General features: G+C 42.7%; 1 protein-coding gene across 19 annotated transcripts in view; it reads right to left on the bottom strand.

The window, feature by feature from the left end:
- Positions 1-11,247: 11,247 nt before the first annotated feature.
- The window catches only part of LOC139537211 (RNA-binding protein Musashi homolog 2-like), a 350,657-nt gene continuing 334,532 nt past the window's right edge, over positions 11,248-27,372 (bottom strand). For 11 of the 19 annotated variants that reach the window (XM_071338275.1, XM_071338267.1, XM_071338279.1 and 8 more), the window contains 2 exons: positions 21,782-21,936; positions 11,248-16,633 (listed from right to left, as the gene is read on the bottom strand). In XM_071338275.1, the coding sequence (XP_071194376.1) occupies positions 16,589-16,633; positions 21,782-21,936 (200 nt within the window). In that variant the 3' untranslated portion in view covers positions 11,248-16,588. Of the gene's footprint in view, positions 16,634-17,764; positions 17,836-21,781; positions 21,937-27,372 lie in introns of all 19 variants that reach the window. The other 8 variants (XM_071338269.1, XM_071338280.1, XM_071338282.1 and 5 more) reach the window with 3 other exon arrangements.

Raw genomic sequence — 27,372 nt, 5'->3', positions numbered from 1 at the left:
GTTTTGACTATGGGGGTGTTTGAGACATCAGAGTTTTGTGCCAAAGTAGAGGATAGTGGGAGTTTTCTCAAGCTAGCAAAGGATCAGTTATTTCAGGTGGCAGAAATGCTGGAGGTTAAAATAGCAGAGGAGTCGAACAAGATATATGTTGCAGTGCTGTTATGGGAGAAGTGGAGTGAGTTCTTGCCGCCGGTTCTGGTGGATAGCATTCAGGAGGAAGAAGACTTGTTGGAAATGGCAAGGCTAGAACAGGAGATAGCACTCTTGAAACAGCAGCTGAGTGAAGGGCTGAGGGGAGAAAGTTTGTTTCCAGTCAGTCAGACAGTCTTGTCACTACAGCAGTTCCCAACAATGATCAAGTGATGAGTTGTTTCCCCAGGTGATCAGGTTTGTGGAACCCTAGTGAAATGGCAGGTGTGTCCAAAAATGCACTAAATCACTGATTTCATTGAGCACATGTTTGGGTACATATCGTGTTTTGAAGTTATTGGCAGTCACAGAGAAACGGATAAACCACGTGATTCTACAGTCGTGCCCAAAGGTTTTTAGAATGACACAAATATTAATTTCCACAAAGTTTGCTGCTTCAGTGTCTTTAGATATTTTTGTCAGATGTTACTATGGAATACTGAAGTATAATTACAAGCATTTCATATGTGTCAAAGGCTTTTATTGACAATTACATGAAGTTGATGCAAACAGTCAATATTTGCAGTGTTGACCCTTCTTTTTCAAGACCTCTGCAATCCGCCCTGTCCTGCTGTCAATTAACTTCTGGGTCACATCCTGACTGATGGCAGCCCATTCTTGCATAATCAATGCTTGGAGTTTGTCAGAATTTGTGGGTTTTTGTTTGTCCACACGCCTCTTGAGGATTGACCACAAGTTCTCAATGGGATTAAGGTCTGGGGAGTTTCCTGGCCATGGACCCAAAATATCGATGTTTTGTTCCCCGAGCCACTTAGTTATCACTTTTGCCTTATGGCAAGGTGCTCCATCATGCTGGAAAAGGCATTGTTCGTCACCAAACTGTTCCTGGATGGTTGGGAGAAGTTGCTCTCGGAGGATGTGTTGGTACCATTCTTTATTCATGGATGTGTTCTTAGGCAAAATTGTGAGTGAGCCCACTCCCTTGGCTGAGAAGCAACCACACACATGAATGGTCTCAGGATGCTTTACTGTTGGCATGACACAGGACTGATGGTAGCGCTCTCCTTGTCTTCTCCGGACAAGCTTTTTTTTCCGGGTGCCCCAAACAATTGGAAAGGGGATTCATCAGAGAAAATGACTTTACCCCAGTCCTCAGCAGTCCAATCCCTGTACCTTTTGCATAATATCAGTCTGTCCCTGATGTTTTTCCTGGAGAGAAGTGGCTTCTTTGCTGCCCTTCTTGACACCAGGCCATCCTCCAAAAGTCTTCGCCTCACTGTGCGTGCAGATGCACTCACACCTGCCTGCTGCCATTCCTTATCAAGCTCTGTACTGGTGGTGCCCCGATTCCGAAGCTGAATCAACTTTAGGAGACGTCCTGGTGCTTGCTGGACTTTCTTGGGCGCCCTGAAGCCTTCTTCACAACAATTGAACCGCTCTCCTTGAAGTTCTTGATGATCCGATAAATGGTTGATTTAGGTGCAATCTTACTGGCAGTAATATCCTTGCCCTTTTTGTGCAAAGCAATGATGACGGCACGTGTTTCCTTGCAGTTAACCATGGTTGACAGAGGAAGAACAATGATTCCAAGCACCACCCTCCTTTTGAAGCTTCCAGACTGTTATTAAAACTCAATCAGCATGACAGAGTGATCTCCAGCCTTGTCCTTGTCAACACTCACACCTGTGTTAACGAGAGAATCACTGACATGATGTCAGCTGGTCCTTTTGTGGCAGGGCTGAAATGCAGTGGAAATGTTTTTGGGGGATTCAATTCATTTGCATGGCAGAGAGGGACTTTGCAATTAATTGCAGTTCATCTGATCCCTCTTCATAACATTCTCGAGTATATGCAAATTGCCATCATACAAACTGAGGCAACAGACTTTCTGAAAATTTATATTTGTGTCATTCTCAAAATTTTTGGCCACGACTGTATATTTAGCGGTGACCTTCTGTGTATAAAGTGATGCGGGAGATCACAAGCGTTTTTAAGTGTAACGTTAATAATGATGGTTTTGGGAAACAGTTCAGAGATTTAACAATGCTCCTACGAAGGTTCAAACGATGAACTTAGCCTTAAGATGCTTTTGGAAAACCTGGCCCTGGTAGCAAACCAGATAGGGAGGAGGATGATTGGTGTGGGGACTTGGAGGAAACATTCAAAAGTATGCGGACACCCCTTCAAATAAGTGGATTTTGCTATTTCAGCCACACCCGTTGCTGGTGTATGAAATCGAGCACACAGCCATGCAGTCTCCATAGACAAACATTGGCAGTAAAATGGCCCTTACTGAAGAGCTCAGTGACTTTCCAACAAGTCTGTAAGTGATGTTATTGTGAAATAGAAACGTCTAGGAGCAGCTCAGCCGCGAAGTGGTAGGCCACACAAGCTCACAGAACGGGACCGCTGAGTGCTGAAGTGTGTTAAAAGTTGCAACCCTCACTACTGAGTTCCAAACAAGAACTGTTCATCGGGAGTTTCCTGAAATGGGTTGCTATGGCCAAGCAGCCGCACACAAGCCTAAGATTACCAATGCGCAATGCCAAGCATCGGCTGGAGTGGTGTAAAGCTTGCCGCCATTGGACTATGGAGCAGTGGAAACGTGTTCTCTGGAGTGATGAATCACGCTTCGCCATCTGGCAGTCCGACGGATTAATCTGGGTTTGGCGGATGCCAGGCGAACGCTACCTGCCCCAATGCATTTTGCCCTCTGTGAAGTTTGGTGGAGGAGGAATAATGGTCTGGGGCTGTTTTTCATGGTTCGGGCTAGGCCCCTTAATTCCAGTGAAGGGTAATCTTAACACTACAGCATACAATGACATTCTAGACGATTCTGTACTTCCAACTTTGTGGCAACAGTTTGGGGAAGACCCTTTTCTGTTTCAGCATGACAATGCACCCGTGCACAAAGCGAGGTCCATACAGAAATGGTTTGTCAAAATCGGTGTAGAAGAACTTGACTGACCTGCACAGAGCCCTGACCTCAACCCCATCAAACACCTTTGGGATTAATTGGAACGCCGACTGCGAGCCAGGCCTAATCGCCCAACATCAGTACCCAACAGTCCCTGCAGCAATGTTCCAACATCTAGTCGAAAGCCTTCCCAGAAGAGTGGAGGCTGTTATAGCAGTAAAGGGGGGACCAACTCCATATTAATGTTCATGACTTTGGAATGAGGTGTTCGACGGGTAGGTGTCCACAAACTTTTGTTCATGTAGAGTATGTGAAGTGTATGCCTACCCTCTGCAGATTAAGGATGAGGTCAATTTAGTTGACACATTATTTTCCAAAGGAGGAGTAGTTGTGGTTCCTCCGCAGGCTGACCAAGAGGATGTTTGTCTGTCAGGTGTTGATTTAACTGAGCAATGGGAGGGAGTAAATTCTTCCCAGTCATGTTGTGAGGTTAGTGAGGATTCGCTGGGAGCTCCGGTCTGGCATTTGCGGGGTGACACGGCTGTGTTTTGTGATGAGAATCAGGAGCTTGAAGAAGTGAGTTTGGTGGAAAAGACAGATCCACCGGTTTTGTCACTTCCTGTTGTTGGGGAGCGGACGACAGTTAAGGTGGAGGAAAATGAGGAGTATATGGCTAGCGGTTCCCTTCCAGTGGGTGCTCAGGGCTGGAGAAAAGAGGCGTTTGGGAACAGGGATCGTGTTCCTAGTGAGTTGGCTGAGGTTGTGGTCGATGTTCACTTGTCCCTGGTGGTGGTTGCTCCAAGTCTCTCATCATTGCCTTCATATCAGATGGAGTTTGGTGCTTGTAACCTTGGGCCGAGTGAATGGAGTTGGGCTCCCAGTTTAGAAGCAGAGGGGTCAAAGGTTGCTCCTGGGTTCAATCTTTTCAGAGACTTTTGGTGGGAGCAAATTGTCTGTGCCTAGTAATGAATTTGATGGATTTGTTTTGTCTGGCTTCTGGTTTTCTAGAATGGCTTTATCTCAGAGTTTAGGGTATTGGTAGGCAGGTTTCATAGCTGCAGCTCTGGTGTTTATACTGTAGATATGGGTTTCTTCACTTACGGGAGTTTTATGGAAAATGTAAAAGTATGAAATGTGAGATATTTCTGGAAAATAGATATTGGTGACTGTGAGGTTTCTTGTTGGGGGAGGTGTTATGATATGGGGGTAGTTTAGTGTTAGCAGTAGCACACAGTTAGGCAACACAGTACCAGGATACAGTTCCACACTCCATCCCCAGGTGGCAGCACCAACCGGGTCAAGGGCTGTGCTATGCATGGAAGCATGGATAAGTCAACAGGTGTGAACAATCAGGATGATTGTCATTCTGTGCCCAGAGGCATTGTGGCCTGCCAGTGTTGTTTTGTGTTAGTTTAGTTTAGCCATTTACTTATTTTGGGTCACCACTTTGAACGAATACTAATCTGCTTGGACTGGCTGACCATGTGAGATATGACTGAGCTAGCCCTGGACCTAAGGTAAGGTTGCTGTCTCTCGGGTGCATGCATTCAACGCCTGGTCGCATACTCTTACTTCTCACATTTATGCAAAATTCAAATCAGGTTACAGACCATGTAGCTAGGCCTAAGACCCCTAGACATAACGAGTGCAGTTAAATCAGTAGGCTAGTTATTGGTTTTGTAACAGGAAACTACAACGACTGGTTTCACAAGACTACTAAATGACAAACACAGCAAATTGATTCTGGTATTTCATATAAAGCAGAATTATTCTCTCTTGATCAAGATGTATTTAACTTGAAATAGACAGAAATTGCTTTTCTCAATACAAACCCCTTTCCATAATGGGCTACCTGACAAAACAATTTTTAAGAATCAAACCAAATCATATTTTATTTGTAACAAGTGTAGACCTTACAATGAAATGCTTACTTACAAGCCCTTAACCAACAATGTAGAGATAAGAATAACAAATTATTAAAGAGCAGCAGTAAATAACAATAGCGAGGCTATTTACAGGGGGTACCGGTACAGAGTCAATGTGCAGGGGCACCGGCATTGAGGTAATATGTACATGTCAGTAGAGTTATTAAAGTGACTATGTCACGACCGTTATATGACGAATGAGTGGACCAAGGCGCAGCGTGAAAGAAAGCCATCTTCTTTTAATGAAGAAAAACAAACACTTCCTAAACGAACAAAAAAACAAACGATCGTGAAGCTAAAACGAACTAAGTGCACACATGCAACATAGAACATAGACAATTACCCACAAAACCCAAATGCCTATGCCTGCCTTAAATATGGCTCTCAGAGACAATAAACCACAGCTGCCTCTAATTGAGAACCAATCTAGGCAGCCATAGACATACAAACACCTAGACAAGACACTGACCCATTAAACGTATAAACCCCTAAACAAACCAAAACACATACATTCCCCATGTCACACCCTGACCTAACTAAAATAATAATGAAAACAAAGATAACTAAGGCCAGGGTGTGACAGTACCCCCCCCCCCCCCCCCAAAGGTGCGGACTCCGACCGCACAACCTGACATTGAAGGGGAGGGTCCGGGGTGGGCCTTATTACGGCGGCGGCTCGGGTGCGGGACGTGGCCCCCACTCCACCATTGTCAATACCCGCTTTGGTGGCTCTGGTAGATCCTGGCTGACTGGCGGCTTTGGAAGATCCTGGCTGGCTGGCGACTCTGGCTGCTCATGGCTGGCTGGCGACTCTGGCTGCTCATGGCTGGCTTGCGACTCTGGCTGCTCATGGCTGGCTGGCGACTCTGGCTGCTCATGGCTGGCTGGCGACTCTGGCTGCTCATGGCTGGCTGGCGACTCTGGCTGCTCATGGCTGGCTGGCGACTCTGGCTGCTCATGGCTGGCTGGCGACTCTGGCTGCTCATGGCTGGCTGGCGACTCTGGCTGCTCATGGCTGGCTGGCGACTCTGGCTGCTCATGGCTGGCTGGCGACTCTGGCTGCTCATGGCTGGCTGACGACTCTGGCTGCTCATGGCTGGCTGGCGACTCTGGCTGCTCATGGCTGGCTGGCGACTCTGGCTGCTCATGGCTGGCTGGCGACTCTGGCTGCTCATGGCTGGCTGGTGACTCTGGCTGCTCATGGCTGGCTGGCGGCTCTGGCTGCTCATGGCTGGCGGACGGCTCTGGCTGATCCTGTCTGGCGGACGGCTCTGGCTGATCCTGTCTGGCGGACGGCTCTGGCTGATCCTGTCTGGCGGACGGCTCGGGCTGATCCTGTCTGGCGGACGGCTCGGGCTGATCCTGTCTGGCGGACGGCTCGGGCTGATCCTGTCTGGCGGACGGCTCGGGCTGATCTTGTCTGGCGGACGGCTCTGGCTGATCCTGTCTGGCGGACGGCTCTAGCGGCTCGGGACAGACGGGCGGCTCTGACGGCTCGGGACAGACGGGCGGCTCTGACGGTGCTTGGCAGACGGGCAGCTCAGACGGTGCTTGGCAGACGGGCAGCTCAGACGGTGATTGGCAGACGGGCAGCTCAGACGGTGCTTGGCAGACGGGCAGCTCAGACGGTGCTTGGCAGACGGGCAGCTCAGACGGTGCTTGGCAGACGGGCAGCTCTGACGGTGCTTGGCAGACGGGCAGCTCAGACGGTGCTTGGCAGACGGGCAACTCAGACGGTGCTTGGCAGACGGGCAGCTCTGACGGTGCTTGGCAGACGGGCAGCTCTGACGGTGCTTGGCAGACGGGCAGCTCTGACGGTGCTTGGCAGACGGGCAGCTCTGACGGTGCTTGGCAGACGGGCAGCTCTGGCCGGCTGAGGCACACTGTATGCCTGGTGCGTGGTGCCAGAACTGGAGGTACCGGGCTAAGGACACGGACCTTCAGGCTAGTGCGGGGAGAAGGAACAGGGCATACTGGACCCTGGAGACGCACATTAGGCCTAGTGCGTGGTGCCGGCACTGGTGGTACCGGGCTGGGGACACGCATCTCAGGGCTAGTGCGGGGAGCAGCAACAGGACGCACAGGACTCTGGGGACACACAGGAGGCTTGGTGCGTGGTGTAGGCACTGGTGGTAATGGGCTGGAGACACGCACCATAGGGCTAGTGCGTGGAGGAGGAACAGGGCTCTGGAGACGCATAGGAAGCTTGGTGCGTGGTGCCGGAACTGGTGGTACCGGGCTGGAGACACGCACCACAGGGTTAGTGCGTGGAGGAGGAACAGGGCTCTGGAGACGCACAGGAAGCCTGGTGCGTGGTGTAGGCACTGGTGGTACTGGGCTGGGGAGGGGAGGTGGCGCCGGAAATACCGGACCGTGCTGGCTCCCTTGAGCACTGAGCCTGCCCAACCTTACCTGGTTGTATGCTCCCCTTCGCCCGACCGGTGCGGGGAGGTGGAATAACCCGCACCGGGCTATGTAGGCGAACCGGGGACACCATGCGTAAGGCTGGTGCCATGTATGCCGGCCCGAGGAGACGCACTGGAGACCAGACGCGTTGAGCCGGCTTCATGGCACCTGGCTCAATGCCCAATCTAGCCCTGCCAGTGCGGGGAGGTGGAATAACCCGCACCGGGCTATGAACACGTACAGGAGACACCATGCGCTCTACTGCGTAACACGGTGTCTGCCCGTACTCTCGCTTTCCACGGTAAGTACAGGGAGTAGGCGCAGGTCTCCTACCTGACTTCGCCACACTCCCTTTTAGCCCCTCCCCCCAATACATTTTTGGGGCTGACTCACAGGCTTCCTACCGCGTCGTCGTGCTGCCTCCATTCGCCGGTATCCCTCCTCACACTGCGCCAGAGAATCCCAGGAGGGCTCCGGCATTCTCACTGGGTCTATCGCCCACCTGTCGATCTCCTCCCACGTAGTGTAGTCCAGTCTTTGCTCCTGTTTCCCTGCTACCTCCTCATACCGCCGCCTCTCGGCTTTAGCTGCCTCCAGCTCTTCACGAGGGCGGCGATATTCTCCAGGTTGAGCCCAAGGTCCCTTTCCATCCAATATCTCCTCCCATGTCCATGAATCCTTTATGCGCTGCTCCCGTTGCTGCTTTACACGCTGCTTGGTCCCGTTATGGTGGGTAATTCGTCACGACCGTTATATGACGAATGAGTGGACCAAGGCGCAGCGTGAAAGAAAGCCATCTTCTTTTAATGAAGAAAAACAAACACTTCCTAAACGAACAAAAAAACAAACGATCGTGAAGCTAAAACGAACTAAGTGCACACATGCAACATAGAACATAGACAATTACAGGAGTCTTATGGCTTGGGGGTAGAAGATATTTAGGAGCCTCTTGGACCTAGACTTGGCGCTCCGGTACTGCTTGCCGGGCAGTGCAGTTTTCCTGCAGTGATTAGCTTGTTCTTCACTTCCCTGTTCCAAAATGTCTTTCCTTCACAGTCAAATTAATTGTCAGACTAATAGCAACAGAGTACCTGTGTGTAGGTGAACTATAGCAGGTCATTACATAAATATAAACTGTTGAGATAAGGCTGGTCAGTGTTATGGACATTTCTCTATGGACTGGCTAGTGGAGTCTTACCATTGTCCAGCGAGGGCAATGTCCTTTCCATAGTAGTTATGCAATGTAGGACCACTAAAAAGAGTCTGCATCAGCAAGGGAATGAGGAGGGAGGGAAAGAGGCAGTACTGACTTCATCACATTCATAATAACCCTGATTTCTCTAATCATCTGGAGCAATTTGAAACATTAAGATGAGACACAGTTTCAAATGGAAGGAGAACAAAAGGAAGCAGTTCTGCTGATGGCACACGTTTGCAATTCTCCATCTCAGGTAAAACAAAACTGATTACGTTTTGACAATCGTATTAAAAAGTTTACCTTCATTACAGTGTGTGTGTGGGATGGCTACTGAGTGACTCGTCTCCCCTGCGAGGCTACAAAATAACTGTCAGTCTCTTTAAGCATCCGGGAATGTACTGAATCTATTTTCTTTGCTCATCATTTTATTGTACTGTAGTCAAAGAAACAGGCTTTCCATTTGACTGCATCTCTGGCTGAACTCCAAGTTGAACATGGTCCATAAACATATTGAGAGTCATAGTGAGACAAATAGAAGTGATTTTGCATTGCACAAAATTAACTAAGCACCAAACTATCCAACCTCATGAGCGAGGTGCCTTTGAAAACAATAAAGCTGCAATATGCAAGATATGAAATATACGCTGAATAAGCTCCACAGCACACTATCCATCATCGTTGCGCTTTCACCAAATGGGCTGTTTTCACCTCACCTCGAGTAAAGCTTCTATTAAGAGCCATGGCTTGATCTTCAGGAGAGATCTCTGTGTTAGGTGTGGTGGGGTGATATAATTACTGGCTAAGACAAATGTTTTCCCCTTGGCCTGTGCAAAAAATGAAATTAAACACCTTTGAATATTTTAATAAGCAGACAGTGAACCTGGGGGCACCTGTAATAAAATGTGGTTAGTATGATTAATACAACTAAACACCATCACAGAGAGAGAAGCTACCATGCCTGCAGAATTAGGTACATGGGTTAGGTGTCCAGTCCAGTCCAGTCCGTCTTACCTGGAGATCGCAACTAGAGGGACTTGATAATCTGGGTTTAAGGGAATCAGAGTTCAAGAGACCACAGGTCAGCTTTAATAACGTGGGAGAAAGAAGTTGATATCCATTGATTGATATCCATGGACATAAGTATTGTATTGTTTTTTTGGGGGTTCTTTTTTGTTTGTTTCTAAAATAGTAGCAAAATAGTGTGGATAAAATAGTTTTGTCTGATTTTGTACAAAGCTAGGCAAAATGTATATACAGTGCCTTCAGAAGTATTCATACCCATTGACATATTCCACATGTTGTTGTGTTACTGCCTCAATTCAAAAGGGATAATGACAAAGTGAAAACATGCTTTTAGAAATTTTTGCAAATGTATGAAAAATGAAATACAGAAATATCTAATTTACATAAGTATTCACACCCTTGAGTCAATACTTTGTAGAAGCACCTTTGGCAGCGATTACAGCTGTGAGATTTTCTGGGTAAGTCTCTAAGAGCTTTCTGAACCTGGATTGTGCAACATTTACCCATTATTCTTTTCAAAATTTCTTAAGCTCTGTCAAATTTCTTGTTGGTCATTGCGAGACAACCATTTTCAGGTCTTGATATAGATTTTCAAGTAGATTGAAGAAGGTCCTCTTGGATTTTGCCGGTGCATTCAGTTTTCTTTTTATCCTGAAAACTCCCCAGTCCTTAACAATTACAAGCATACACATAACATGATGTAGCCACCACTATGCTTGAAAATATGGAGAGTGGTACTCAGTAATGTGTTGTATTGGATTCACCCCCAAAATAACACTTAGTATTCAGGACAAAAGTGAATTGCTTTGCCACATTTTTTGCAGTATTACTTTATCTACCGAAATCCCTTATTAAAAAGTTTACCTTCATTACAGTGTGTGTGTGTGGGATGGCTATTGAGTGACTCGTCTCCACTTCCTTTCCGGAAACTGATTTAGGAAGGACGCCTGCATCTTTGTAGTGACTGGGTGTATTGATATACCATCCAAGTAATTAATGACTTCACCATGATCAAAGGGATGTTTAATGTCTGCTTTTTTATTTTTATTATCTACCAATAGGTGCCCTTCTTTGCAAGGTATTGGAAAAACTCCCTGGTCTTTGTGGTTGAATCTGTTTGAAATTCACTGCTCGACTGAGGGACCTTACAGATAATTGTATGAGTGGGGTAGAGGGATGAGATAGTGTTTAACATGATTTTTGAAAGACTATTATTGCACACAGAGTGCAACTTATTATGTGACTTGTTAAGCAAAATATTTTTAGGTTTGTCATAAGAAAGGGGTTGAATACTTATTGACTGAAGACATTTCAGCTTTTCATTTTTAATACATTTGTAAAATTATATATATAAAAAAACATAATTCCACTTTGACATTATGTGGTATTGTGTGTAGGCCCGTGTAAACAAATCTAAATGTAATCCATTTTAAATTCCGTCTGTAACACAACAATATGTGGAAAAAGTCAAGGGGTGTGAATACTTTCTGAAGGTGTTGTATATGATTGTACCATTTGGTGCTCATAATACCTTAAATGTTGCATTTACTGACAATATTGAGACCATCAACATTTTATAGGATGAATAATACAATCTTATTACAACAGTTAAGCAAAGAAACAAGGAATAAAACAGTTCATTTTATTTTATTTTATTTTCCAGACAGACACATCGATTTCTGGACCACAGTAGAGGATGGAAACCTTTCACAATTTTTTTTTCATCATTATTATTATTTGAAAATACAAATATAAAATTATACTTTCCACATCTGAGATGTGAGAGACCCCCATCCATTTGAGTTTATTTTACAACAGGGCTTGAGCAAGCCATACAAGAAGACCTGAAAGATGCTTTCAGACGTCAGTCAGTTCTGTCAGTCTCTCGCCGTAAAAAGTCTGTTAACGTTAAAAAATGGGCAAGTGTTAGGAAAGGCAAATCAGGAGCAGACAGCAAATCAGTGAGGAGAGCTCAGTGGAAGGCCGCTCCTCCACTCTGGAAAACAGTGGATATTAAGTGGAAGGACAATAGCCTCATTATGCTGTGCAGTCATAGACTGCCCACTTTTCCTCATACGTTACTACAGATTGGAGTAGCAGCCGTGCACTCCGATCCACACACGTTAAGACTATCCAAAAGAAACTAGAGGATGGCTCACTCATTGCTACAGTCATCCTTAATGTATTACCTATGCCAGACCACTGAACAAGGTCCAGTTAAAATTTTGAAGACAATGCAATGCCAAAAGAGCACACTAGCTTACCATAACGTTGACTGTTTTGACAGCGAGTGATGAAAACAGTGTTGGCTACTATGTTATACAGACCCATGTGAGACAGGGTTTTGCTGTGTCTAGAATACAGAAGGCTCACTATTCTCATCTAGTCACACATGTTCACATGAAGGATATACAGGTCAGACACGTGTACACATAACAGAACATGTACGTACTGTATGTACACAGACTAATGAACACGGGTGATTCATGGATGATGGGATAAAATGATTGGCCATTGCCTAGCACTTGCCTCAAAATTCAAGTTTAAATGGATACGGTAGTACTCCAATTATCAACACCTTCCAGGTCATTTTTGTCCTTTCCGATTTTTTTCTTCTTAAACCAACATGTTTTTTTTTCTTCAATGGAATTTCTATTCTACTAAGATGTGTAACATTCATCAGCTGTAAACTGCTGTCAATGAAAAATAAAATGACAGCAACAGAGCCATGCTACCTTAAAGTCCAAGCTACGGGATCAAATCAAAATAATATTTGAACACAGATCAAAAGGGAATGAGCTTTTTAATGGGATAACCAGCCTTTACTTTAATCAGAGGAGATAACTATAGAATAAGTACCTCAAGGCATTGCAATGTTATCATGAGTACTGTATAGAATATCTATTAAATAAACCTGCTCCCGAGTGGCGCAGCAGTCTAAGGCACTGTATCTCAGTGCTTGAGGTGTCACAGACACCCTGGTTCAATTCCAGGCTGTATCACAACCAGCTGTGATTTGGAGTCCCATAGGGCGGCGCATAATTGGCCCAGCGTTGTCTGGGTTTGGCCGGTGTAGGCTGTCATTGTGAATAAGAATTTGTTCTTAACTGACTTGCCTAGTTAAATATAAAAATATATATTTAAAAAACTGCTACAGATCTGTATGTAGGACCTGGACTGTTGATTTTCATCCTGCCACACACATTACATTTCTTTGTGAACATGTTATGGACAGTGAATCTATGAATTAATCCAACATTTACTTTATTATCAACTCCTATAATAGTCTTATTGAATTCACCTACAATATTTGACTTTCTCTGTCCTCCAATAAACTAAATCCTTGACAAAAGGCTCCAAGGCCAAAATATATATCTGGAAGTGCTGCTTATTATTATAAGTGAGAAAATACATGAATATCTAAGCTTAGATGCACTTCCCACCTGTAAATGATCATCATTAAACTTGACATTGTCCTCCCCCTTGCTATACACATTACAGTTTTACTAACCACCTGACCTACTGTATGAAGACATTCAACAACAGGTGAACTAAATGAAGATCATCTGCAGGGGTAACTTCAGTTTATGCCGTGTTGCCCACCTCCACTAGTTAAGAAACAATCATTAGGACGATTCATTCTGTGTAATCTTTGCTCCAAGTATGTAATGGCATCAAATGACCCCTCTAGAAGGTAGATTACCTCAAATTCTTTGCAACCGTTGTGAAGTAGTAAGCATAGCTGTCTAGATCTGTGAGAGCAACATTAACAGACAACATATACAAGCCTGACTTTGATTAGAATAAAGCGCTGATTTCCAGGGACTAAAAAAAGTAATCACAAAATTGATGTTTTTGGAGTGAAAGAAAAGGCAGAGACATTTAAAAAACAGAGTGGTATCTAAAAATAGCAGAGCCTTATAGGCATCTGGGATATTTTCAAAGTGTACAAAGATTAAAAGATATTACAGTTTAGTAGTGGTATTATTATTGTTATCATCATCATCATTAATATGTTAACTTTCAAAAAAATATATGATTTTTTTCCGCACATAAAATATTTTTCATAATTATAGCTTGTGTCCCTTAGAAAGTAATATAAAAAAATGTTTTGCATATCTAGCGTTAGTATTTAAGGTAGTATGGCACACCCCTTTTAAAACATTCAAGGGTGGAGAATATCCAAATAATGCCTTGTTTAAAATTTCAGCTTACAGCAATTTGTTTCTCTATAGTTCTTCTGTGAGAGCTTTGGTTAGTTGAAACCATGTGAGATCGGTAAAACACAACAGAAAAGGAAAAAGACATATGAAACAAATGGCATGGAACTGCTATTAAAATAACTGTCTGCAAATGTATGTCAAACCTTTGATAATAAGAGCAAGTTCTATCCTTACTGGTCCTAAATCCACTAATAACTATAAGTATTATCACATTACATCTACAACTAATTACAAGGAGATAGAGGAGAGTAAGAGAGAGGCGGTTGGTGGGTGGGGTATAATGTGACAGAGAAAGGAGGCAGAGGAAAAAGCCAGAGAAAGGGAGAACAACAAAGAAGCGCATAGACCACTACACTGGTATCACTCTGTTACAAGTTAATTGTGATTTTTTTTGTACACACTTGATATGCATGGATGATCAACAAAATATTGTATGTGGTGACAGGGAATGGAAAGAGAGAAATCGATGGATGCACAGTACATTTTAATATAATATTACAATTATTAATAGTAACCACAATATCAATAAAACCCCCTGACTCAAAATTGAAATCAGTGAAGAAGCATCTTTTTTTTCTTTTTTTCTGTATTTCTTTTTTTCTTTTACATTTGAACATTACACCGGTTCTCTTCTGTTTTCTCATTTAAATTATTACTTGTTTATCTCCACATCATTCAAAAGCATCCAGTATTTTCCTTCACCTGGTTGTTCTGAACAAAAGAGCTAATGAAATGAAACATCAGGTGAAATGAAATATCAAATACATTTGCAGCAGGAAAAGTACATCATCAGAATATACACCACTCATTCCATCATCATGTTTACAACTCTTACTGCACTTTAAAGCATGTCATTAAATGTCTCTCTATATTCGAGCAAAACCTGTCCCTACACATACTGCATAAGAAATCTGCGCACCAAGCTATGATTAACAGGATTAATCATTTATTGAGTGTCTTCTGGCTGGATCTCAATATTTTAGATTAGAAGTTGACTTACACCATACAATGAAATCCAAAGACATGACCACAAAACATTGGTAGTAATTAATCAGTTAATTGCGATCTGTCAATCTGTTTATTCACCCCTGTGTGTGCCTATTCTAGAGAGGAGCAACGTCCAATAATCCTTCATACTTCACCCCAGAGACACAACCATTTTAAATAGCCAACATATACATGTGCAAATAGGAAATGGCCTGTTCTTTCTTTACTGCTCACAGTGCAATGATTTATTATTTTTTCCATTCAATGTTTTAATCTATTTGCCACTAAAATAAATTAAACCTGTCAACAATTCCAAGGTATAACTCACAGGACTGAGGTATGGTATCAAAATTTTTGCCTTCCTAATTCATTTGAAAAGAGAACTGATGGAGAGAACAAGCGTTATACACTGACTCTACCACAGAGTCCAGATACTGCGTCCCAAACTTAACAGGAACAAGCAGGAGGAAACAAACAACAACAAACTACAAACAAGTTGAGTTTTTCTCTCCGGAGTATAAAAGTGTCAGAATGCGCAGAGCACTGTAAAATGCTTAGGCTCGAGTTCTATTCTTCAACACTAAATACAGTGTGCTTTGGATGAAATGATCACTCTTTTTGAAATAATATTGATTTCTAAATAACAGTTGGTTAGACAAAAGATACCAATGATCTTTTTGTTCCTTTAAAACTGAACTCCCCTTAAAACTGAACTGAACTGTGCACTGAACTCACCTTTTGTAAATATGCTGGTATGACACTTGTAAAGTTATTCAGCTTGAGTATTTACAGAGCAAGCCATCAGTGTTCTGTCCGACACTGGGGTAGTCACTGTCTCCGAGCAGTAAAGGATAATAGTATTTGTTTAGAACTTTTTTTCTATTCACACGCTAGACATTTCTTTGACACACCATCACAAAAATATGCTATCCTCTCATCAAGTTGGTTATGCATGATTGGAATAATATTTACAGTTACATTTCTTTTTCTTAAATCTTGAATTCACAATGTATTTATATGAAATTGTTTATAGTATACATATTTTTTTCCTAAACAACAAAAACAACACTTATAAAAAAGGACCATAAAAATATTGGAGTCCTCTTTGTATTGCCCAAAAAATAGGTAATTATGGTTAACAATGAGACATCACAAAAATAAAAAACAGCTACTAAAATGCATTAGTTAGTTACACTCTCGAATATGTAATTTGAAATTAAATGGATGTTTTTTTCCCAAACCTTTCCACTTTGGATTTATTTTTTGTGCAAAAAGACACCTGAAGCTCTGATCTGTTTTGTTTAAATGATTGGTACCAAAGGTGTAGGCATGACTTGCGAACATTCAACTATGACCCCCAAAGAGAGAAGCAAAACCATTTACATGAGTACACTATAAGACAAAACCATTTACATGAGTACACTAGAAGACAAAACCATTTACATGAGTACACTAGAAGACAAAACCATTTACATGAGTACACTAGAAGACAAAATCCCAAATAAGGTGAAACTAAAATGCCTCTCTCTGAAGCTAATCAAAGAACTAATAAAAGAAAGGAAAAAAGTGAATGAAATCAACATGAAACATACCAAACCAGGTTGTCAGGTTACGGGTTTGGATTATGATACAGCAGTTTATTTTTTTCTGAGATGATTTTAACTTTTTTAATTTTTTTTGTGGTTCCACCTCCTCTTATTTCTCCTGGGTGATGCTGTAGTGCTTGAAGTTGGATGACATCACCTATACTCAGAGCTAATTAGAAGCTTCGGCCTGTCTTCCCTGGACCACCAGATAGACTCTGCTGAGGAACACAGATACAGTGAAACAATTAGGAACATGTACATTTTAAATAGCACAAAACATGACCACAAGCTTCACCATAACCTAGCATACTAACAAAACAATACGAGAATCTTACAACATAACATTGTTTGCTACTATACAATGTGTGTAAGACAATGAGGAACATCATCATAGGTATAATAGCAATGAAAAACAGACTTACACACAACCACAGGAGACTACAAATGCATTCTACTATAGTGGAGTGATCACAAGCACAGCTATGAGGAGGAACTCATTCTCCCAGAATTCCAGTTTACATAAACTGCATCTAATACGGTTGCTTTCTCTTGCCTCATACACTTTGAACACCTTCAGAGTTAACAAAGGTTAATTTTGTGTGTTTACATTCTTGTCGTCATTTAGCAGATGCTCTTATCCAGAGCAACTTGAGTTAAGTGCATTGCTCAAGGGCAAATCAACAGATTTTTCACCCAGTTGGCTCAGGGATTCAAACCAGCATCCTTTCAGTTACTGACCCAACGCTCTTAACCGCTAGGCTATCTGCCACCCTGCTGTGTTCAATGATATTAATAACTGGAACATTGGCTATTATCTTCAGATGAGTCCCTGACCAACAACGTCAACCAGAGACAATAGGCATTACACAGACGTTGACATGTCATGGACACGCTTTACTTGACACATTGACTTGACTTTAAACAACAGGAGAATAAAACCAATCTTTTGCCATGAATGCAAACCAGAGAAAGCAACAGTACACAGTCAATTTAACCAAGAATATCATTATTGTTATTCTATTGATGTAGGCCTATAGGATTAGTGAAAGATATACAGTAAATCAGGGAGGACAAGTTCCACAACAAAAGCGTCATTATGTATTGTAAAAGCATGCAATATTATTAATTTGCCATTTGCGCACACATTTAGCATTTTAGACTTAATTAAAAAAGCTTGTTTCTGTATCTGTACAAGTTTGTAGGATGGTGATGTGAAATATAGGTTTCCTGTATGCATTTTTACAGAAGAAAGGAAAGGTGAAATTGCAGTTGATGTAACAAAGTAATGAGGTAAATCTAAAGAAACAGATGGGTAAAGACTGCTGAACAATATAAATGGAATATAATACCTCCAATGAGATGGCAACCAACCACCTGTTCAATGGTATCCATTTGTAAAAGCTGTCGCAATCAACGGGCCCTAAAAGTGTACAGTCAGTACCTTTGTCAGTATGCATTTCAGGGGAAAAAAGAGTGAGTACATTGTATCCATTTTGTTCTGCTAGCATGAATGGGTATTTTCTGTTCCTGTTCATCACTTTGATCACTAGAGCAATAGATAATCATCATAAATCTCATCGGTTTTTAATTATCTTAGGGGGAAGAACCTGTCCCTTGTAGCATTTTACAGATTTCAGTGTGCTCTTTCTTACTCAGTGAGGGTGTTTACATTGTTATTCATTGATCTTCAAAACCCCACAACTACTGGAGGTCAATTATACATGGTGATGGAATGTTCACATCTTCTAAATGATTCAGTTGATTCTAATGATCAGATGGAAGAGAGCTAGAATTGAGTAAAACGCTACAGGGATGATTGAATGATGACATATTGAATTAATCATTAGCACAATAGAGACAAAACAGAAGGAAAGTTTGAGAAGAGTGCGAATAGAGGCAAATTGAAGCACAATGTGTTTTGAAGAGAAGATTTAAACAACAATCCCTCAACACATAGTTGCCAGCCTAGTCAACTACTGCACAAGGGCCTAAGGACCTGTGAGGGACATAAGATTTCACTTTTTACATACATATATATACTCATTCATGCCAACATGAACAATATTCATTAATTCATGCAAAAGCTACTTAGCATTGTCATACAAAATCTCTTATGATGATCAGCCTGTTCTGCACGCTCTCTCCATCGTGATCTACTGTATGTTATTGTGCATAATGCCAATCACCTGGCATTACATCATCTGTAACCTATAAGTGAACTGGGACACTGACACAGCATTCTTAGAGGGCAGAAAGAACAAAACGCCAATTTGTATTTTATTTTAAACTGAGCCGGTTATCTAGCTTCTCATCTGTCTATTGTGTCTAACAAACCAAGGACGCATCGATTTATAGAAACGCTTCAATGAAACATGCTACAAAGATCTAAAATGTTTAATAGCCATTCGTTTTCTTTGTCATCTTGTTCAATTCAAATCCAAGGGACAAAGGGGGCTTGAGCCCAGTCCATTATTGTTTATGTAAGGGATAATCAAATCTATCGAAAATAATGAACGACGTGGAACTGACCAACACGTAGAGCCCCGAGTTGGTTATCCATTTTATACCATGACTATAGTTTAACACATCTGTCGATAGAAATGTGTTCAACATCCACTGAAGTAGCTAGCAATTTTACTAGATAGCTAAAGTAGTTGCTGTGGTAACCAAACAGACTTGCTAACCAAACCATCAGTCCTAGCTTGCCATTATGAAAATCGAATTCAACAATACCAATAATGTTTTCAATTCGACTCTTGCTTTAAAAAGCAGCTCAAACATAACATGTAAGAATGAACGATAGCCATTCGATTCCACCGTGCAAATATACTGTGCGTTATAGGGAAATAATGCACGCTCTAGAATGCCATTCAAGCCAATAATAAATGAGTATTCGACAATGCCATGGTATAAGACAGTAACTGTTCTGGCATTGACATCATCGTCTGACGTCTCTTAAGTCAGTGCTATGACACCAAACTGGGAGATCTTGTGGCAAGTCAAAGTGACTGAAGTCATCCGTTAGGTTGTAACATGTCAAGTTCCACCATGTGATTACTTTGGCTGCATGTAACACAGAAAATAATTAAAAGGTGCATTTTAGTTCTGAGTCATTTCCCTTCTTAATGTTGTGGATAGAGACACAATCTGCATGTGCACTGGAGGTGAGAAGGCTACCGCGGCGATTCACTGGTTCATTGGACTCTGTTCGATTCATTGAGTCATTTTAAAGTGGATTAGTTTGAATGGAATTTAGTACAACTGAAGTAGAAATTAAAAATACATTTTGACAGCCCTTGTGGGAAACCTACAACCAAACCTGGATTTTATTTTGTAAAGAAGTATAGCTGCATCAAAAATATCATATCTCTCTTCACATAATATTGTTATTGAGAAATGTACAAATGGGTGGCCTTATTCTGACTAGCGTTCAGACAGGGAAAATATTTAAATCTCCCGAACAACAGCTTGATCCCATGTGAAATAGGGATCCAAATGAATTCAGAAGCCTGTCCATCTGTATCTGGGTCAGCTAGACTATGGATGCAAACTGCAAAGGTTAAAACAAAAGAACAGAAAACAATGGGCACAAGCATGCTATTTTAAAAGACAAGGAGATAACATGGTCTCCTGCCCATTTCTACCGCTGTAATCCAATCTAAGTGTTTTTATAGAATTTTCTGCAATTACTCTTGTTCAATGGGCCTATGCTCCTTACTGTATGCTTTCATGATTACTGGTTTCCTCTGTCCTCAGAGTCCTGACGTTTTCTGAGAGGCAGCTCATTTCCAGAGAATTCATCTGATTCTAAAACCCCCAAAACAACACTGAACAAAAATATAAACGCATCATGTCAAGTATTGGTCTCATGTTTCATGAGCTGAAATAAAAGATCCCAGAAATGTTCCATATGCACAAAAAGTTAATTTAGCTAAAATAAATCCACAAATGTTTACATTTCTGTTAGTGAGCATTTCTCCTTTGCCAAGATAATCCATCCACCTGACAGGTGTGGCATTTCAAGAAGCTGATTAAACAGCATGATCATTACACAGGTGCACCTTGTGCTGGGGACAATAAAAGGCCACTCTAAAATGTGCAGTTCTGTCACACAACACAATGCCACAGATGTCTTAAGTTTTGCGGGAGCGTGCAATTGGCATGCTGACTGCAGGAATGTACAACAGAGCTGTTGCCAGAGAATTGAATGTTCATTTCTCTACCATAAAGTAATTTTAGAGAATTTGGCAGTACGTCCAACCGTCCTCACAACCGCAGACCACGTATAACCATGCCAGCCCAGGACCTCCACATGGTGCTGAGGAGTATTTCTGTCTGTAAAGCCCATTTGTGGGGAAAATCTAATCCTGATTGGCTGGGCCTGGCTCCCCAGTGGGTGGGCCTATGCCCTCCCAGGCCTACCCATGGTTGTGCCCCTGCCCAGTCATGTGAAATCCCTCAATTAGGGCCTAATGAATTTATTTAAATTGACTGATTTCCTTCTATGAAATGTAACTCAGTAAAATCTTAGAAATTGTTGCATGTTGCGTTTATATTTTTGTTCAGTATACTTCTGACATTTCCACTCTCTGTCTGACACGTGTAAACTAGGAGACGCTAACAAGTGGTGACAGTTTGAACAAGTTCACAGTGTTTAAAGAGGCAGGTGACTGGCAGAGAGGGATATGAACATGAAATAATTCAGAAACTTTGGCGGTGCAAAGAGACAGGTCAGTAATAAGATTTAACGTTGAGCAAATTAAATGGTTTGATAGCGTGTGTGTGTAAGTGAACTTCAGTCCTATAGCAAATTCTATAACAAACATGTTCTTTCTTCCTAAATTGAGACCAACAAATATTCAACCAATCAGACATGGCACCCCTGACAACCAATAAGGCAAGTTGCAAAAAGCCAATTAAATATTTTTTTTCTGCAATGTGGTGCTTTTGTTGGGATATCATGTGAGTTTTACTTGCCTGATAAAATTACATTAAACTTATGCAATTTGGTCACTCCCTCTCATAACATTCTCTTCCTCAATTGTTTTATGCATTGTTTTATTTACATAAGTCTATTGTTGACAGGATAACACACCAGCCCTGTGATCCTCCCCATCTGATTGGTTCAGTCAAATCTCATTAGATCTTTTTAAAAGTTTGATTTGGCACAAGTGATTCACCTGGAGTGTAGTTAGTGGTGAAAACAGTCACAGGTAGAGAGGGAGTTGAGCAGTGATGGGCGGTGTGCATTGCCTACTGCTCTGCTTTCTTGTAACACTAACACATCTATGTATAAGGACAGCAGTCTAATGGGCTAGCTAGACAAACAGGACGGTCAGTGAACAGAGAAGGTGTACTGTACTCACTGCCATGCTGTGGCCGAAGCCGGAGCCAGGCTGGGGGCTAGCAGCACTGATGTAGTTGCCCACATTGGAGTCCTGGCCTCCAGGGCCGTACAGTTCGGCTACAGGCCCAGGGCTGTTGGCACCAGGGAAACCTCCAGGCCGAGGTGGGTTTCCCCCTGCACAGAGAGCACAGCAGGGGCGCAAAAGTTCAGTTACACCATGGTGCACCATAGAGCACAGATGAGAACTTACATGCAGCTAGTTCATTCTAATTAATTCTAGTTCATTCTTCCACAATATATACATTCACATCTAAGAATACATTACTGGATTCATATGTTTGGCAAGAGGTATATTAAGCAATACTATAATTAAACAGAGCACACACATTAGTGAGAGATTGGAAATGCCATTTCAGGCCTGTTTGCATGTTAATCGCATACATTTTGTTGGGGATTGACAAAAGATATGTTGCAGGCTTCAGGAGGCAAGAGCAATGTAATAGATGAATCCAGTGTGATATTCTTGAGATTTCTACATGCTAGGTATACTATACAGTGATAACACTCAACCATGCACAATAGAAACCATAAGCAGACCACCAGAGATACTTGGACCATGCTAGTAAGGTTGCAGCTTAAAAGGTTAAGTTATGTATGTTGTGGAAAAGTGTTCATTTTAATGAAGTTATTTTGAATATAATTGTCAAGAGGTACCTATAGTTAAGGGGGCAGCTCAGTTGCTTTGGATTCTATACTCATGCAGGTATGAAACCAGTTTTTTTTTTTGATTTGCCTATACATCTAACCTGATTGGACAAAACATTCCAATGTAAACTCAGCAAAAAAAGAAACGTCCCCTTTTCAGGACCCTGTTTTTCAAAGATAATTCGTAAAAATCCAAATAACTTCACAGATCTTCATTGTAAAGGGTTCAAACACTGTTTCCCATGCTTGTTGTTTAAACACCGTTTCCCATGCTTGTTCAATGAACCATAAACAATTAATGAACATGCACTTGTGGAACAGTCGTTAAGACACTAACAGCTTACAGACAGGAGGCAATTAAGGTCACAGTTATGAAAACTTAGGACACTAAAGAGGCCTTTCTACTGACTCTGAAAAACATAAAAAGAAAGATTCCCAGAGTCCCTGCTCATCTGCGTGAACGTGCCTTAGGTATGCTGCAAGGAGGCATGAGGACTGCAGATGTGGCCAGGGCAATAAATTACAATGTCTGTACTGTGAGACGCCTAAGACAGCGCTACAGGGAGACAGGACGGACAGCTGATCGTCCTCGCAGTAGCAGACCATGTGTAACAACACCTGCACAGGATCGGTACATTCGAACATCACACCTGCGGGACAGGTACAGGATGGCAACAACTGCCTGAGTTACACCAGGAACGCACAATCCCTCCATCAGTGCTCAGACTGTCCGCAATATGCTGAGAGAGGCTGGACTGAGGGCTTGTAGGCCTGTTGTAAGGCAGGTCCTCACCAGACATCACCGGCAACAACGTCGCCTATGGGCACAAACCCACTATTGTTGGACCAGACAGGACTGGCAAAAAGTGCTCTTCACTGATGAGTCGCGGTTTTGTCTCACCAGGGGTGATGGTCGGATTCCCATTTATCGTTGAAGGAATGAGCGTTACACCGAGGCCTGTACTCTGGAGCGGGATCGATTTGGATGTGGATGGTCCGTCATGGTCTGGGGCGGTGTGTCACAGCATCATCGGACTGTGCTTGTCATTGCAGGCAATCTCAACGCTGTGCATTACAGGGAAGACATCCTCCTCCCTTATGTGGTACCCTTCCTGCAGGCTCATCCTGACATGACCCTCCAGCATGACAATGCCACCCGCCATACTGCTCGTTCTGTGCATGATTTCCTGCAAGACAGGAATGTCAGTGTTCTGCCATGGCCAGCGAAGAGCCCAGATCTCAATCCCATTGAGCACGTCTGGGACCTGTTGGATCGGAGGGTGAGGGCTAGGGCCATTCCTCCCAGAAATGTCCAGGAACTTGGAGGTGCCTTGGTGGAAGAGTGGGGTAACATTTCACAGCAAGAACTGGCAAATCTGGTGCAGTCAATGAGGATGCACAGCAGTACTTAATGCAGCTGGTGGCCACACCAGATACTGACTGTTACTGTTACTTTTGATTTTGACCCCCCATTTGTTTAGGGACACATTATTACATTTCTGTTAGTCACATGTCTGTGGAACTTGTTCAGTTTATGTCTCAGTTGTTGAATCTTGTTATGTTCATACAAATATTTACACATGTTAAGTTTGAAAATAAACGCAGTTGAGAGTGAGAGGACGTTTCTTTTTTTGCTGAGTTTATATATAGACACTTTTTATTGAATTGAATATTGACTATCTACAGTATACATCTATTTCATCGTCATTTGGCCATTTTCTGATTTCAGTAAACTGCAGAAAGAGTTCTGATTACGTTTGTTAAAAATCTTACTCCAGCAAGAAAGCAATGGACAAGTGTTCTACAGACAGAGGAGGCAAAAACCTTGGGAAATATAAAAACATAAAAGCTTTCCCTGAGTTCATCCACAGGTACACAATGTGGAGATGTAAAAGAATCGCTCTGTGTAACCTCCGACCTATGCCCTGTGGCTAGGAGCGAGTCAGACTAATAAAAAGGCCTTTTGAAACCCAGACACCCAGCGATGGCCAATAACACTGGCGATATAAAACTAAGCCAGAGGGGGAGAGAAGGCACAGATGTCTTAAAACCCTATAACAGCTACACCACTTCAATATCCTCTGCTGTCAGATTCACATAACCCTCCATCTCACCCCTATTGAGAAACAAACCATGAAAATAAATGCACAAATTCAATTAGGAATGGAGGGAAAAACCTCTACAGAGCTCTGAGGCTCTGGACTGTGGCATATCTCGTTCACGAGGAGCTGTGGTGCGTGTATACAAATGGACAGTTGCTCTTTTACGGTAGCTATGTGCTTGAAGTTTCTATTATAAATATATACACAAAGCTAAATTTGAGCTCACGAGGCTAATGGAATCTGTACTGTACAGTGATTCCTTGCAAAACACTTCAAAAACAAGCTTAAGATGCCATTGAACATGCAAAACACACACACACCCTTATCAGATGCTATAGTCCTTCAGAAGTTGTGACACATCACTTACAAAACTTTGTTGTGTTAATTCATCTATACTAACTCTGAGCAGCACAAAACCACTCCTACAGTGGTTTTCTTCCTAAATGTAAAATGAGAACCTGTCCCAGAGCATAGGGATCTAATGAGGGTGACACTGCTGCTTAACTGCAGGCCCTTTCCCATGGCTTGCCTCACTACTCTTATCTGTACAGAACAGCCCCTAATAGGCTTGCTTATTAAGCAATTACTGCTATTTTCAGTTTAAACGGTAATCCTAATTTCTTATAATTGGTGGATTCTATTGAACTGCGCACAGCATCCCCTCTTCATATGAAACAGGATTCATGCTTTTCCTTAAACCCTGGGGCTACACAGGCTCAGCCATTAAGTTTAACAGCAAAACATGAGTTACACTTATTGGGGCTGACTGGTGGCTTAGAGGTGCCCATGCTAATTTAATGAGCTAGCCTTTGATTACACAGCATCTTTTAAGACACAGGTGACTCATCTAACACGCACCAACTCCACTCGCTGGGTTATTATTCATGTCACTTTGTACCTCGCTGCTGCTGTGACAAGATGTTTGTTTGGAGGGGAGCAAGGTGCTGACGCTAATGGAGTTCTATTCCTTCCCCGTTTCCTTGTTTTCAGAAACAATAACATTAACTCTGAAAAGGAAGGTTCAACAAAAAGGCAAACCAGGTGATTGAAGATGTGCCTCTGTGTCTGTGGGAGACTGGGGTGAGTAGATTTGAAGAAACATGCTCAAGTATCTGAGCAACGACAACGCAGTGGGTCAATATGACAGTGTTTATCCACTGTAGTTTTCAATTGCTGTTTTAAGTCCTGGAGAACACAAAACTGGTTTTTGCTGTAATCGGGTCTTAATAACTGAAGCAGTTTGTATACCGTATCTTACTAATGCACACAAGGTCCAACCGAAATTTGAATCCGCTTTTAACCCAACCCCTCCGAAAGACACATACTGTACATTCACATACAGGTTTTGGAGAGGTACAGGGGGCCGCCACACTGAACACCTAGGGCACAACGACAGGCAATGACATCTACCATTTGATACCAGCAACCCTCCAGTTGCCAGCTCACTTCCCGACAGATTTTTCCCGTCGGACCCGAACTGGCAACCCTTCAGTTACTGGCTCGCCTCTCTAACCGTTAGGCTACCTGCCACCCTGTAGAGGCAATTTAGGTAGTTCAGAATTAACATTTGGAGGAGGTTTACAATTAACATTTGGAGGAGATTTACAATTTACATTTGGAGGAGGTTTACAATTAACATTTGCCATGAAAGCGTTTCTATTCAAACTGGCGGTGGCAATTTCCTCGTGGCTGTGAATCTCTCAGTGGAGAACCAGAGCTCAGCTTCCCCACCTGTACCCATTGGGCATAATTAGAAACCAGAAGGAGCCTTTACTACCTGAGGAGGGCCACAAAACACTTCCCCCTCTACAGCCAAGCGCAGACAAAATAAAATAATCGACACACTATACAATCCCCACATCAAAAGCTGTGCTTTTCAGCACTTTGACTTTGGATGTTGACCTATATGCACAATGCTGTAGGTGTCTTAGCAAAGCTGTTTGTTCCCCCCCATCTTCTTTACAGCTGTGTGTAATCAGAGCCCACTCATCACCACTCTGTGGATAAATGCAGGAAGTGGTTGCGGGCCTGCAGTCCTGCCATCCCCTGTGAAGCCCTAGGACAGACATCCATCCCAATGAGTCAGGCAGGCAAATCTCCACCCAGACTGGGCCGGCCTCCAAACCAGGAGATCTGTGTAATCTTCGCTGTTAAGCATGAGGCCTAAAGATGTCCTTTCCTGTCCACTGCCAAAGCCAATGAGGCAGGACTAGTGAGGAGTACAGGGACGGACTGCAGGGGGCCTCAACACCTGCCGCTGCCTGCTGGTCACCACTCCTCCACTGGTACAATGGAGTAGGACTCTACAGAGCAGTGACAGCACCATCATTCTGTCTGGATGGGTCGTCATCATCATCAGACATCATTACTGTCTCTATTCTACATGGCCACTTCATCTGAACACAAGGATAGGACCTGGTCGGGAAGAGCAACACACCAGTAACCAAATTCACTTTATGCAGTCTAGCATACTTTCAGGAATATCATGTATTTCATTGTGAATAACATTGTTTGAGGATTTCAGCTGTGCACATACTGTATATGGAGGATGACTGATAAACGGAGTGATACAACAAGAACCCTGACAAAGAGGGGCTCCAGCACTATCTACTGTGGAGCAGATCAACACCACCAAATCACATCTACAGCTCTCTGCCTGACATCCCCTGAGCTGGGGTCAGAAACAAAAGAAACAAACACTTCTCACAACCTTTTCCTCTCAACATTGTTTTTCTCAACACTTACTGCTCAAAATATGAGATGAAATTTACTGAAATGACATCTCTTGTTAGTTTTATCAGGA

Source organism: Salvelinus alpinus, chromosome 13 (assembly GCF_045679555.1).
Source record: "Salvelinus alpinus chromosome 13, SLU_Salpinus.1, whole genome shotgun sequence".
NCBI classification, from domain to species: Eukaryota; Metazoa; Chordata; class Actinopteri; order Salmoniformes; family Salmonidae; genus Salvelinus; species Salvelinus alpinus.
Note: the sequence above shows the minus strand (reverse complement) of the source record. Positions and strands in the feature narration are given on the sequence as shown.